We start from the raw sequence: 15,059 nt of genomic DNA, 5'->3' as shown, positions 1-15,059 counted from the left end.
GGGATGCTGGTGGCTGGGGTCAGGCAGGCTTCATGTTCCCAGCTGCCTGGTGTCTGGCCCTTTTTGTCAGTGATTCCTTACCCTTACAGGAATACTATGAGGGAAACAGTTGGATACCCATTTTAGGGTGCCTAAACCGAGCCTGAAGAAGCAAATCCTGTCCAAAGCCACACGATTTAAGACATTTGAAAGCAGGGCCACCTGGCCCCAAAGCCATCCTGCTTCCCCGATGTCATTGCCTCCGGGCACTATGAGGGGTCCCCCTGGGTGCTGCTTCTGGTGGCTGAACTCACGCAGCATCGGAAGGGCTGTGGCATGGTGGGGGCCAGGAGGCACAAACCCCAGAGGACGGGGGGCTCCAGAGCTGCCATCGAGGGGCTTCTCCTCCCCCTCCCAGTCTCGTCCTCAGTAGAAGACCACTTCATGGCAAGGAAGCATGGGCAAGTCTGTTAGTGTCTCTGAGCCTCAGTTTCCCCGTCTGTAATCTCTGGCGTGCTGGGCTGTGGCGAGGATTCAATTATATAACGCAAGCCAAGGGTCCGGCAGAGCAGACCCCTTTCCTGTAAGGGCTGCAGGAGGCAGGGCGATGTAACAGCACTGCAGGCAGCACGTGCAGCCAACCTAGGGTCAGCTGTAGGGAAATTCTGGGGCAGGAGTTAAAGGAACGATGTCACTTGTCGGGGACTCAGATTTTCCGTGTTGCTCTACAGAGGGTGTCAGAAGATTCAGCTGTGGTTTGTCTTGAAATAACACAGGCCTGGGGGCCTGCAAACACACACACACACACACAAAACCCCCACGTCCACGAAAGTTCCTTGCTTAGGGGTGGGGAAGTATGTGGGAAACAGCCAAAGGAAAGAATGCATGTCCGAGACTGGGTCCAGCTGAGCGTCCCTTTGCTCAGCCTCAGTGCCATGTCCAGCAGAGAGGGTGGCTGCGAGGCCTGGAAATGGTGACGATCCCGTCATTTGCATTTGTCTCGCTGCCCCTCCAGAAGAAGCCACTTGAGGCAGGCTTGACCCCACGGTCCAGATGTTGTGTGTCCCTTGGCCCCGAGCCATGGCCTTCCCACTGGTCTTTGATTCCTTTGTTCTTTTTCCTGTCCCACTGGACACAAGGTGTGTCCCTCCCACCAGCACCTGGCAGCTGGGCCTGGCTTATCATTGTGGCTTGGTCAGTATTAAAGAAAACAGCGTGCCCTGGGCCAAGAGAATGAGCCTCCAGGCTTTGGCAGGGAAACAAGGGCCCTTGTGAAGTTTCGGTTTGGCCAAGTAGGTTTTAAATAAACTGAGGCAGAGAGCAGGAAGGTGCCAGGTTCTGTCCTAGCCTGCCTTGGTCGAAACTCTCTGATGAGAGAGTTTCTGATGGTGGCTGAGAGTCCTTTTATCCACTGTCGTCAGCATCTGGCCACCCAGTATTGAGAAAGCTACTCCGTGCTGGACCTTCCAAACCCCGCAAGAGCCTACAAAGCATGCAAGGGTTATTTCTGCATTACAGAGGGGGAAGAGAGACCCAGGACAGTCAGGGACCAGGCTGAGACATGCAGCCCAGGGTCGCCACCCCTCTCCCTGCCTCTGAGGCTGCCTGATGCTTTCGGGCTGGCCCGGAAGAGTTCCCGGTCGGCAGCGGGGCCAAGGAGCCCGTCAGACACACCTGAGTGCAAAGCCACACGCCAGAGCCGAGGTCCAGCTGGCGTGGGCAGGCGCCTCCGTGTGCCTGGCACAGGGGGCAGCGCAGTTCTCTGGCTCTGCACGCCTCAGCCTTGGTGACCTCCCAGGCCCAGAATGGCCAAGGAGAGGCGAGAACCCACCGGGGACTGAGACCCCAGCCGCCCAGTTCCCCAGTCCCCCCGGCTGGGTGCAGGTGGAATGCGGGGGGGGACGCTGGACATTTGAGTTCAGCAGACACTGAGCTGTGTCCTCACCTAAGAGGACTTGGGTGTGTCCACAGGGGGGCCCCAGGTCTTCTGCTGAAGAAACCACCTTCCTCCCAGCCAGGAACCCCTTAGACCAGGAAGCTGCTCCCAGCTCAGGGCCTGGCACGTACAGCGGTTGATTGTTGTGTGAGTGAGTGTGTGCATCTTCAGGGAGGGTCTGTGCCCGCCATATCGAGGTGCTCTTAAGTGTTTGATGAGTGCATGAAGGAACGTCGAGGTCGGGGAAGGGCCTGAGGGTTTATCTTGGAACTTTTTTTTGCAACAGGGACAGGAAGGAAGGAAGGAAGGGGACAAGAGAGAGTGTGAAATGGCAATGGGAACATAATTAGAACATGCAACCGTCCTGACTGACGTCAGCTGTTCCCAGCCCTGGCTGAGGCAGCCCCCCCACCCCTGCCACGTGGCAGGCCTCGTCCTATGCCCACAGTCCCCCAGGAAAGACCTTTCTCTGCCTTCCCAGGTCAGACTCCTCTGACCCCAGAGCATGGTGTGAATTCAACAAGGGGGGAGGGGTTAAAAAACTTTGCAGAAGTCAACCCCTGCCGTGGGCCACACCCTTTTCACATTCTTTCCCGTGTAGATTTGTGGAAGAGGGACTCTTCCTTTTCTTTCCAGGCGGGGAAACATGGGGTCATAGAATGAGTTCGGGGTGAAGCTGGGTTTCTCATTCACAGCACCCTGCCCCCACCTGCAGCAGCGCCCCCAGCTCTGCTCCCGCAGGCCCCACACCCTCCCTCAGTGACCTCACATCCCTCCAGGGCTGCACCTGTCACCTGGGTCTGGGAGAGTCCCTGACTTGCAGCTCTGTCCGCCCACAGGCTGCCGCCACTGCTCTGGCCCTGCCGCCTTCCGCATTTCCCTCCTGGCCTCTGGGGCGGCCCACGTCCTGAGTCCAGGCTCCTGGCCCAGGGGGTGATGCCGCGGGCGGTTCTGTCTGGGACCCCGATGGTCGCACCCTGGAACCTCAGTCTCCTCACCCGTCCACTGGTGGCCGGGGCCAGGCACGAAGCAGTCTTCAATGGGTAGCCGCGAGCTCATTCTCTCCATCCGGGTTCCCACCCTGGCCAAAGGGGAACAATCAAAGTACCACAGAGGTCACAGAGATGTGTGTAAAAATACATCCAACGAGGCTAACACGGTGTTTGGCCCAGAGTAAATAACAACTGGCAGCTATTGCAAGACCATTTCCATCACTTATAGCGTTGTGTGTTATAGGAATCCATGCTTTCTCGCCCAGGGTTACTCAGGTTGCAATTGATGGGAACGAGATTCCAACCCGGGTTTGTCTGTTTCCCACTTCTCCATCTCCGCAGCCCCTCTAATCAGGATCCCAACTTTCCCTTTTCTCACCTCCCCGTGGGACTTGCCCCCCGGCCTGGGTTATTCAAGGGACTTTCTAGGCAGTCACCCACTCCCTGTCTCTCCCAGGTGTAAGTTTCTTCCACACAGTTCCCATCCTCCTCTTCTGCTGACATCATTGCGATTGGGCAACTCCCTCCCTCCAGAACCTTCCTTGGCTCCCCACTGTCACTGGAATAAATCCCAACTACTGTTGATCCGGACACTCCAGTCCTCTGCTTCTGCTCTCTGCCCGCCTCCCAGCCTCACCACCTCATCCCTCGCGTGAGAAACCTGGGTGTTTCTCTTTAACAGCCCAGCAACCTCTGTTGGCTTTTCCCCATAAGAAAATGGCAATAACAATATGTATCTGGGGCTGGATAACTTCTTTCTTGCTCTGTGCATCACTTTCCAGTTCCCTCAGACTCCAGGGACTCCAGCACATGCAGGGCGGTTCAACAAACTTGCACTAAGCCTCTTTTTCGGCCGTGGCTCTCACGCTTGAGCATGCATCAGAATCACCTGGAGGGGTGTTAAAATGTAGGCTGCTACACTAGATAAATAAACCATTTATGTGATTCCCTAGTGAAGGCTTTGGGCTGTTTTTGGTTTATTGATAAGCATTTAAGGAAGAACAAAAAAAAAGAAACCCCCAAATATGTTGGGTTTATCTTATGTTACAAGAATTGACATCTTTAGAGTAGATTCGTTGTGTTTCTGGATTTATTACATTTTGGCTGAACAGTAGCTTTGTCTCTTTCCCTGAATGTTGATGAAAGATACGAACTGGTTTTCACTTATTTACATTCGATGTGACTATCAAAAATAAAGGATTTCTAGAGATTTGTGTTTATGAATTGGAGTTTAACTGCTTGCAGGATTGCTGCACTTCCCAAGAAGACTGCAAGTGCCAGCTATACTCTTCACTGAGAAAAGGAACCAAGTTATTATAATAACAGTTATTATACTAAAGATTTTTGAAAGTTTTTTTAATATAAAAAATGTCAGTTTAGAAATCAAAATCTTTTATCTTATAAAATACATTTGAGTTGCAGAAGGTTTCCTTTGTATTTGGAAACTTTTTTACAGTTGATCAAATACTGGCTCTCTGTGAAGACAATGTGTTAAATTCAGATTATTTGTGATACAGAATCAGCAACATTTGGATTGTTTTAATTACTTAAAAGCAGACAAACAAACAAACAAAAACAACACAGATTCTGGGCCCCAATACTAAAATCTCGAATTTGGTAGGTCCAGGAGCAGCTTGAGAATCTGCCTTCTGACAATTCCCAGCTGTTCCAAGGACCACACTTTGAGAACCACTGGTCCCTAGGTAGAGCAAGGTGCTGGGGGCAGCAGGGTGGGGTGAAGGCAGAGAAAGCAGGTGGCAGTGGTGTAGCGGAAATGCTGCCTGGCTTGGCTGCAAGCAGACCCATACCTGCTATTACCAGCTGCGTGACCTGGACAAGGTGCTTTGTCCCTCTAAGCCTCAGTCTCCTCATCTGTAAAACAGGAACAAAAATCCCCACCCATAGGACTGTGAAAACCGAGGTTGATACTACGTAGCCACAGCCGCCCGCTGGCCACATGCTTCGCCTTAGAGAAAGTCAGGACAACCTAGGTGATGCCAGTTCTGAAATGTCATTGAGGGTAGCAAAGGTTCCAAATGCCAGAATTCCTCAACAGACGAGGAGGACAGTGTGAGCCCTGGCTTCAGCTGTCTGGAGCTGATTTTTGTGCAGGGTGTGAGAAACGGATCTAATTTAATTATTTTTCCTCTAGATAGGCAGCTGTCCCAGCACCATGTGTTTCCTGGATTCCACTATCCCCAGCACATAGGTCAAGTAGGAGCTCTCTCTTAGGTTGCATCTGTCATTTGTCTTTGCCTGAGCCTTTACACTGCCATCTTGGCGTCCGTGACTCTACAGTGAGTCTTATACCTGGTAGGGCAGATTCCTCACCATTTACTTCTTTTCCTCCAGGAGCACATTGGCTGTCTTTTCCTCTTGGTTTTCCTTGTAAATCTCAGAATCAACTTGTCTAGTTCCAAGAAAACCTCTGGAAATCCATTGACGTGTAAATCCACTTGGATAGTAAGCCTTCCTAAATGCACGCATGGTATTGCTATTTATTTGGGTCTTCTTTGATGATTTTCAATAAGGTTTGATTGTTTACAACATACAAACCTTATACATCCTTTGTTACATTTATCCTAGGTACCTGACAGTATCTTTACCTATTGCAAATTATGTCTATTTTTTTAAAATTATGTTTTCTAACTATTGATTGCTTGTGTATAGAAATGCAGTCGATTTTTGCCTGTCCACCTTCTAGCCACCTTACTGAACTTTTACCCCATGTCTTTTTAATTTTTCTGTAGATTCTTTGGGATTTTGAAGAGAATTAGATTGTCTGCAAATATAGGTAGCTTTTTTTCCCTTACTTTTTAATCTTTTAACCTTTTATTTCTTTTTCTTCTCTTATTGCAGTGGCTAGAACTCCTGTACATTTTTGAATATCTTTTTCATGTTCCTGATCTTAACAAGAAGTCTTTTCAAAATTTTACTGTTAAATATGATGTTCACTATGGAATTTTCTGTTTATATTTTATCAATTACAAAAAATCTACTTTATCTGTGGTGATGTTTCTTTTTACATTCTTAATTTCTTTTTTCCTTATTCAATCTTACCAAAGTTTGTCAGTTTTATTAGTATATTCCAAGGACTAACCATAGTCCTTGTTGGTTAATTGTTTTCTGTGTCAGTATACCTGCTATCTTTATTTTCTCTATTTGGGGAGTTTATATTCTATTTTCTTTGTTTCGAGTTATCTTTATTGAAAAAAATATAAGCATTTAAGGCACAAACTACCATTTTACATCTCTCCCAAAGTTTTAAAATATAATATTTTAGTTATCACTCAGTTCTAAGTATTATTTATTTACCACTATTAAGTCTCTTTTGATTTGTGAGTTATTTAGAAGTTTAATTTTTAAATTTTCAAATTATAGAGCTTTGAAAAAGGTATTTTATGTTAATGAATTCTAATTTGATTACATTGTGATCAAAGAGTATGCCAACCATTCTATATTTTACCCTATCCTTTAACATTTGTTGAAACTTGCTTTATGGCTAAGTACATGGTTAATTGTTTTAATGACTGAGATGTGTTTTGTTTGGAAAACATATGTTCATTGGTTGTGAGGTACAGAATTCTCTATGTGTTCATTAAATCAAGCTTGTTATTTGTGTCAGCCAAATTCTCTGCATCTTTATTAATCTTTTAATTTGTTTAATCTATTGTTAATTGACAAAGAATAATTGCAATCTTCAATATAGTGGTGGATTTGTCAACTTCTCCCTATATTTCTCTCAGTTTCATTTTATATATCTTGAGACTAAGTTATTATTTGCATTCAATTTTGGAGTATCTACCAGATGAGTTGAACTTTGTATCTTTATGTTGTGATCCTCTCTACTGCTCATAATGCGGTTTTGTCTCATAATTTATTTTGTCTGATACTAATATACCCACCCCGGCTCTCTTTTGATTAGTATTTGTTTAATATGTCTCCCATCTTTGTTTACATCTTCATCCTCTATGGATTCTTATATTTTAGGTGTGTATCATAAATAGTATATAAATGGATTTTGTTTCTTTATCTAGTCCCAAATTGGCAACACTAATTCATTTACATTTATTTTGATTCCTTATATATTTGGACTTGTTTTCACTATTTTATTTTTTATTTTCCAATTTTTTTTACATTGCCTTTTGCTCTTTCCTTGACTTTTTTGAAAGGAGTTTTTCTGTTCTGTTTTGGTTTTATTATTGCACTTTCCTCCTGTGTAGAAATTTATGAGCTCCATTGCTATTATTTTAGTGAATATCTTTAAAATTTGATCATAACCTTAACGACAGTATGTTGAAGGAAATGTCAGAAACGAAATGACAAATAATGTCATGCCTCACTCATATGAACTAACTATAATATGCAAACTTGGAGAATTGAAGTCGAGAGCATGGATTACCAGGTTGGGGCCTGTTGTAAATGTTCCTAGATTGTAAACTCTTGCAGCAGTCACCCATATTTAGGAGCTGTAACTGTTATTTCTAAATTCTGAAATATTGAGCTGTTGGTGTATAACCTGGCCATTCCCTGAAACTTCAGGTATTTCTGTGACACCTGAGACTCAGAGCACTGAAGCTATTGAAGTCAGTATTACCCCATTCAGCAACTGTTTAAAAAGTTGAATATGTGATCAGACTTCAACTAGAGATATGAATGATGCTGATCTGAATAGGACTAAAGTTAATCAGAACACAGGGTAAAGGATGATATGGCCCATATTTTAAAACCTCAACTTCGGTGTGAGACCAAAGAGAGAGATGTTTATTTGGTGCAACATTTATATTTTGGGTAGCACTTTATCTAATTTAACTTCAGTTTATTTAAACACCATAATTACATGGAATCTTGAATAGAGTGTGAGAGATTGTTGGTTTGTATGGGTTAGTGTGACGCCCCAATATATCCCATATAGAATGATTTGGGCAGAGAATAAAAGGTATTTGCAAAGTCCCCTTCAGAGACTGGGGAGAAAGGAGGAAATTGTAAACTTCCCCACTTGGAGAATTCCTGATATTCTTGCAAGCAGTGGGGACAACGAATTCAATAGACTGAGGCCCCAATCTTGGAGTTTACCCCTATGAAACTTATTCCTGCAAAGGAGAAGCTAAGCCTGCTTGCAGTTATGCCTAAGAGTCACCCTCCAGAGAACCGCTTTTGTTGCTCAGATGTGGCCTCTCTCTCTGAACCAACTCAGCAGGTGAACTCATTGCCCTCCTCACTACATGGGACATGACTCCCAGGGGTATAAATCTCCCTGGAAACATGAGACAGGACTCCTGGGGATGAGCTAGGGCCTGGCATCATGGGATTGAAAAAGCCTTCTTGACCAGAAGGGGGAAGAGAGAAATGAGACAAAATAAAGTTTCAGTGGCTGAGAGATTTCAAACAGTCGAGAGATTATCCTGGAGGTCATTCTTATGTATTACACAGATACTCCTTTTTAGTTTATGGTGTATTGAAGTGGCTGGAGGGAAGTCCCTGAACTATTGAGCTGTGTTCCAGTAGCCTTGATTCCACGTAGCTTTCACAATGTGACCATGTGATTGTGAGAACTTTGTGTCTGATGCTCCTTTTATTCAGAGTATGGACAGATAAGTAAAAAAAATAAATAAATAATGGGAGGGATAATAGGTAAAAAAAAAATTGGTAGATGGAAATACTAACGGTCAATGAGAGGGAGGGGCAAGGGTAATGGTATGTATGAGGTTTTTCTTTTTTGTTTTTATTTCTTTTTCTGGAGTGATGCAAATATTCTAAAAATGATCATGGTGAAGAACACACAATTATGGGATGATATTGTGGGCCATTGATTTTATTCTATGGATGGACTGTGTCTGAAGATTTATCAAAAAATATTTTCAAATTTAATCACATAATTTTAATTTTATAAAATCTAGACTTAAATAATATTTTAATTCCCTCTTGACTCAAGCTCTCATCACCTCCTAATTTATGTTCTGCCTTGTTTCAGTACGACAATTTTGATATTTTTATAAATTCTTTTTCATATATAGGCAATGCTGCCTTAGACTTTCCAGCATGCTTAACAATTTATTTGCTCATCCTTCTTTCTTGCATCTAGGGCCATGCTTCTGGTATCAGATACTTTCTTCTTAAAACAAGTCTTTAGAAGTTGCATTGGTGAAACTCTGTTGGCTTTAAAAGATAAATTTATGTTCATCTGAAACTGTGTTTATTAAAAGATAGTTCTGTTGGGTGCACAATCCCACGTTAATGGATTTTTTTTCTTCTCAAAACACCTTGACGATAATATTCAACTGTCCTCTGGATTTCATTCCTGCTCTTGAGACGTCTACTTGTTTCTTTTTAAGCGATCTGACTTTTCTTTCTGGATGCTTTTAAGATCATCACTTTGTCTTTGGTGTTCTTCAGTTTAACCAGTGTGTGTGCACATGTGTGCAGGCATGTGTGCATGCAGAGAAGGGAGTCCCTGGAGATCTCCCCTACTTCTCATGAGCTCAGCCATGCTTTAAAAAGAATATTTATTCACCATCCATCCGTTTTGTAAGAGGAAGGTCTTTCAGAGTGTCTGGGCTGCCATGTTTGCAGAAGCAGAAGTCTGTGTGATTTTTTGTATATGCGCAACCCTGTGTGTGCACACTTGTGTGGGTGTAAGCCTGTGGTATGTGCACAGTTTTATGCATACATCCACACGTGTGTGAATTTTTGATATGCACGTCTCTGTTATTTTCCTAGTCCAAGTGCGAGCCCCTTCAGGTCAGGGGCTTACTCCATCTGTTTCTTTCATTGTCTACGAACGACTCACTGTCCTTACCTCCATGGGCAAGGAAAGCACTGACTGCCACGTACGCTGACACCTGTGGGAAAAGGAAGGCTGCTGGGGACAGTGGCAGGGCAGGCCCTTCCTCACTGGGTCTCTTTGTCTCCACATCTGTGTCTTCCACAGCTCTGCCCCCAAGGACTGCACATCCTTCAGCACCAGTGCCTCGCCAGGGGTGGTTGTGCGTGTCACCAACAGCCCTCCAGCCAAGAAGAATTCCACAGGTTCCTCCAAATGGCCCCTGGACCCTGAGCTGGAGGTGACCTTGAAGATGAACGCTGCTAGTCGTAGCACAAGTGACCAGAAGGTGAGTGCGGCAGCTGGGGGTGGGAGGGCAGCCGGGGGGCAGGAGCCACTTACTGCCTGTCCTTCTTTGATCCACAACTCCTGGCCGGCAAAGCCTCCTTCCCGCTTGAAAAGCTCCCGATGGCTTGTTCTTGCCACAGCGTCCTCATGGACAATCATACAGGATGTCAGGGGGTTATGGGAGCCATCAATTTTATTAAATTCATTTATTTTGATTAAATTCATTTAGCCAGCAAGTGTTTAATAAGTACCTACTACATGCCTGAAAATAGAAATTAACAAGGAGACAAATGAGGTCACAGCCTTCGTGGGGCTTACAACCTGAGCGGGGCCACCGGATAATATATAGATAAACAAACAATTATAATGGTGGCAAAGGCCACAGATGGCAGCCCCAGGCAACTCCAGTCCATGCTGCCTGCATTAGATTCCTGATCTGGCTGTAACAAGTTAGCAAAGGCTGGTGGCTTAAAACAACAGAAATGTGTTCTTTCACCGTTAAGCAGGCAAAAAGTCCAAAATCAAGGGGTTGGCAGCCCCAGCCCTACCCCCCACATCTGGAGGCTCCTTCTGGCTTCTGGTGGCTCTTGGTATTCTTTGGCTTGTGGCCACATCCTTCCTTCACTACCTCCCGATCACACTGATGCCCCCTGTTCTCTGCAAAATTTCTCTCTCTGCTCTTAAAAGGATACTTGTCATTGGAGTTAGGGCCCACCTGGATAATCCAGGATGCTGTCCTCATCTCAAGACCTTAATTATATCTGCAAAGACCCTTTCCCCAAACAAGGTGATATTCATTTGTTCCAGAGATTAGATGTGGCCACCTTCTTTTTGGGGGCCACCATTCAACCTCACTACACCCCTCTTGATAGTAGATGGGCTGCCCCTCTACTCAGATGGTTGACCAGAACTTCTGAGGTCCTGGACCAACAGTCACTTGCTCCCAGCAGGACGGGCCAAGCAGACTCTTCCCTGGGGGTGGGAAGTTGTTGCCTGCTGTGGGAACACAAAGCTGGGGCATCCAGGCAGGTCAGAGAGGGAGTGGTCAGGGAAAACTTCCTGGAAGAAGTGGCAAGCTCAAGGATAGGTCTCGGTGACCTGAATAAAAGAGGGAAAAAGGAGTGAGAACTCTTGGTAGAGGAGGTGGCCTGAGTGCACACTGGATGAGGACAGAGTGGGACAGGTGTTGGGGAATATGAGGAAGTTCTGTATGGTAAGAAGGTTGGGGAGAGAGGGAGCCAATATAAAGGGTTTGGCATTGAGTACCACTGAGTACAGGAAACCAGTGAAAAGTTTTCAGCCAGGGAGTAAAGGACCACATTTTAGTATTTAAGAAAGCTCCCACTGGCTGCATGTTGGCAAGCAGATTTGGATCTCGGGAATAGATTGGAGGCAGAAGACCAGTGCCATTTCCGTGGATGCCACTGTCTGCAGAACAGGCCCAAACAGCTCAGTGTGTCCCACTGTTCTCCCCAGGAGTTCCTCCTTTTCTGGTGGCCAGCCCAGACGCTGCACCCTACTCTGGCCAGGTTGGCCCAACCAAGCATGTTTTCCCTCGATTGTGAGCTTGGGTCAAAGGAAGGGGAGCTGTTTCCTAATCTCCACAGTACTTGCCCTGAAAAGGCCACCACCCATCCAGAGCACCTGATCCCAGGTCCCCCAGGGCTCAGGCTCTGGCCTTTCTTCCAGGTCTTTCCTTGATCCCTTCTGCTTGCCAGAACCTGTTTCTGTGGCTTGTAGCCACCCTCCCCTATAATGCCTCTTCTACCGTGTCTCCAGCTACTGACCTGCTACTCACCTTCCAAGGCCCATCTCAAAGTGGGTCTTCATGAAACCCACCCTGATACCCGCCTCTTGCCCACCCTTGTCTCTCCAGTGCCCAGCCCCAAGGTGGCACATAGCAAGCGTCCAGTCAGTGTTCACTGAGTGAATAAGAGTCGTTAGTGATCTCCTGCTCTCCTGTAGGTTCAGATTTCATACTTCAGACCCAAGGGCTCGCCAGTCCAGGCCCTCCTCTACCTCACCGGGATTGGTAAGTGATGACCAGGCTCCCAGCATGCTACCCCCCCCTCCCCCCAGACACATACACCTGCACAGCAGCTCCCCTGGAGAAACTACACCCCAGAGCTTAATTTAGACTGAGCAGAGATAAAGGAGGATTTCCAGTCATTCATACATGTTAGTTCATAAATATCCCCTCCCCTTGTGAACCACAAGGAAATACAACTGGAAGGGGTGTGCAGGAAATCCTAATATTGTATTTCTCAAATCGGGAGGTGGATGCCTTGATTTTCAATATATGAGCCACTGTACCTTGTAGACACTTCAGAAGCCCCAGCTGTTTGAGTTGCAGCCAAACTTCTCGGGGGACATAGGGGAAAGGGGGTTCTTTGAAGATGTGTCTATTTCTAAAAGAGGGAGGGGCCCCCCAGCCTTGGTGAGGACAGTCTCCGGGGAAAGGACCTGCCCATCGGAGCCCCGTAACCCTCGCTAACCCTCTCTTCTTACTCGGTGGGATTTCAGAAATCTCCCTGCACGCGGACGTCACCCGCACGGGCAAGCTGAAACCCACCAGAACCTTGAAAGACCAGGTATGCAACCGGGGCCCCCACCCCCCCGCTGCCGCGCCCTTTCGCCCAGCTGGATTCTCCCGGGGCGCCCCCTTGTGGTGATGGGGTGAATGGCGCGTGGTCCCGTGTATCCCGGGGTAATAGATATTGATGGTAAATGAGAAACAGAATTTAGGATGAACAAGAAAAAGAAGAATAAATCCCTCTTGACGTTTTAGTTTATGTATTTCCTATCCCTTTTACAAGACCAAGTTTACCCGGATTTGGGGTTCAGAGGATGTGTTGCCCTACACACTATAAACTCCATACAGTGTCACCCAGCTAAGACCCAGTGGAGAGATTTGTCGCAGGGCTCACTGATTCGAAATCCCCTGCCCCAGGCTTAATGATTGATGGGAGAGAAGACCCCGAGGCCCCAGTACTGCCCACATGGTGAATAATAGAAAAAGGAAGAGAAGGCAGGGCTGGAGGAGGGGAGGAGCGAGGCAGGGAGGCAATGTGCTGCGGGCGTCAGAAGGAACAGGTGTGCAGTCGTCTTAACGCAGGTCCACAGATAAACTTCAGGGTGTCCCTGACCCGCCAAAGCTGTCTGTGCTGATACACACATGTGCATTTTGGAGGCCGTGGCCTGTGAAATGATTGCGATCCCTTTGTGGGGCTGGTCAAAACACAGAGGAAGACCAGGAAAGAAGGAGGAAGAGTCTGGAAAAAATGACAGCTCCAGGAGCGGATCCTCCCTTTATGTCCCACCCCAAGCCCAGTCATGCTGTCCCGTGAGCAGAAGGCGTCGTGGCTGTTAGAGTCCCTACAGGGTGGGCCACTTCAATGACTCTCATCTTTGGACCAACTGGCTGTTAAGAACAGCATCCACATTTTGGTGAATGAGTAATTGCGAGTTCACATAATAGTGACTATTTAGATTAGAATCGACGTACATATTTAGCTCAGTGTGGTTTGTTGATATGACTTTTTTTTAAGGTGTTAAAATTTATTTTACTGACTTAGGCTCCTTTTTAAAAAATGGATGAAATGCATTTTCAGTGAGGGTGTTTAGGACGTTTGAGGCAGGCAACGCTCTTGGTTTCCAAGAGTGATCTGAGGTGGAAGCAGGATGCATAACCTGCAGGAGGCTGGGGAGGGGACAGGGGCTCTGAGTCGGCTCCTAAGCCTGCCCCGCCTCTGCTGGGTGTCCACAGACGACCTGGACCTGGGGCCCTCGTGGACAAGGTGCCATCTTGCTGGTGAACTGTGACAAAGACACTCCCAAGGCTTCCACCATGGACTGCGAGGACGACGTGGTGCTCAACCACAAAGGTAAAGAGTCCCTAAGAGCTAACAGGAATGCAGCTTTGTTGTGGCCCAAGGCCCTTACCAACGTGGCCTGAGACACGCAAGCACCCTCTGAAACAGGGATTATTAAAAGCATGTCCTTGTTAGGGTGTCCATTTTACAGGTGAAGGAATGGATAAACGTTCTGGGAGGGCAAGTGATCTGCCCAAGGTCACACAGCAGTCAGAGACCAGCTGGGGCCCAGGCCGAGTCTCCAATAGCCTCCCTGGGTTCCACTTCCCAGGCCCTGGCCCCCTGCCCAAACCAAACTCTTGCCCTTGGGTCAGACCTGGAGCCCGAAATCCCAAATGAAAGCCTGCCCACATGCACACCAGAGCAGCCTTGAACCCCTGTTCTGAGCACATCACAATCAACTCATTCACTCCTTCAACCCAAAGCTAAGGAGTCTGTACTATCCTAGTCCCCATTTCCCAGAGGGGGAAACTGAGGGAAGTTAAACAATTTACCAAGGTCATACAACTAGTACGTAGCAGGCTCAGGATTTGAACCTGGGCATCCTGACCCCAGGACAGGTTTAGGGGCACCAGGATGGTGGTGAATTAGCGCAGGGGGCAGGGGTCTCTGCAGGCCCGTCTCTGGGCCAGGGTGGAAGTTACAGCAATGCCTAGGGGCACTGGAGGAGGGCACTATGCAGGTGAGGATGGCAGGGCAGCAGTTGCGGCCTCCCCGGGGTCATTAAGGTAACAGAAATGGGTGCATTTTAAAGTTGTGTCCAGTTGGCCTGGCCTGGCGCTGGGGTTAGCCTCTGCATAGTGCAGGGCATGTGGTGAAGGTCAAAACAGCTGCCCTGGAGGCCACTCCCAGGGCGCTGGGTGCTGGAATAGAGGCACTTGATACGCATCACCCCATTTCACCTTCACGGCGACCCCGTGGGTGGGCGCTCTGCTTAGCCCTGTTTTACTGGTGAGCAAACAGAGGCACCAAGAGCTGAATAACTTTCCCCAGGCATTTAACAGACCAGGAATCCAAACCAGTCGACTTCCAAACTCATCCTGCCCAGACTGTTGTCCAGTCTGTCGGGAAATATTGACTGCTCTAGAGCTTCCTTCTCCCCCTGCCGCTCAGTTAACACTCACAGGCTTCACTCCTCTCCCAGGAATGTGGAGAGAAACCTTTTCACT

At 47.2% G+C, this 15,059-nt stretch overlaps 1 protein-coding gene across 2 annotated transcripts in view; it reads left to right on the top strand.

Annotated features, from left to right (window-relative positions):
• The window catches only part of PADI4 (peptidyl arginine deiminase 4), a 31,160-nt gene that overhangs the window by 2,156 nt on the left and 13,945 nt on the right, over positions 1-15,059 (top strand). For both annotated transcript variants that reach the window (XM_077151107.1, XM_077151106.1), the window contains exons 2-5: positions 9,839-10,019; positions 11,984-12,050; positions 12,542-12,609; positions 13,785-13,902. In XM_077151107.1, coding sequence (XP_077007222.1) covers positions 9,839-10,019; positions 11,984-12,050; positions 12,542-12,609; positions 13,785-13,902 — 434 coding nt within the window. The remainder of the gene's footprint in view (positions 1-9,838; positions 10,020-11,983; positions 12,051-12,541; positions 12,610-13,784; positions 13,903-15,059) is intronic.

Source organism: Tamandua tetradactyla, chromosome 2 (genome assembly GCF_023851605.1).
Source record: "Tamandua tetradactyla isolate mTamTet1 chromosome 2, mTamTet1.pri, whole genome shotgun sequence".
NCBI classification, from domain to species: Eukaryota; Metazoa; Chordata; class Mammalia; order Pilosa; family Myrmecophagidae; genus Tamandua; species Tamandua tetradactyla.
Note: the sequence above shows the minus strand (reverse complement) of the source record. Positions and strands in the feature narration are given on the sequence as shown.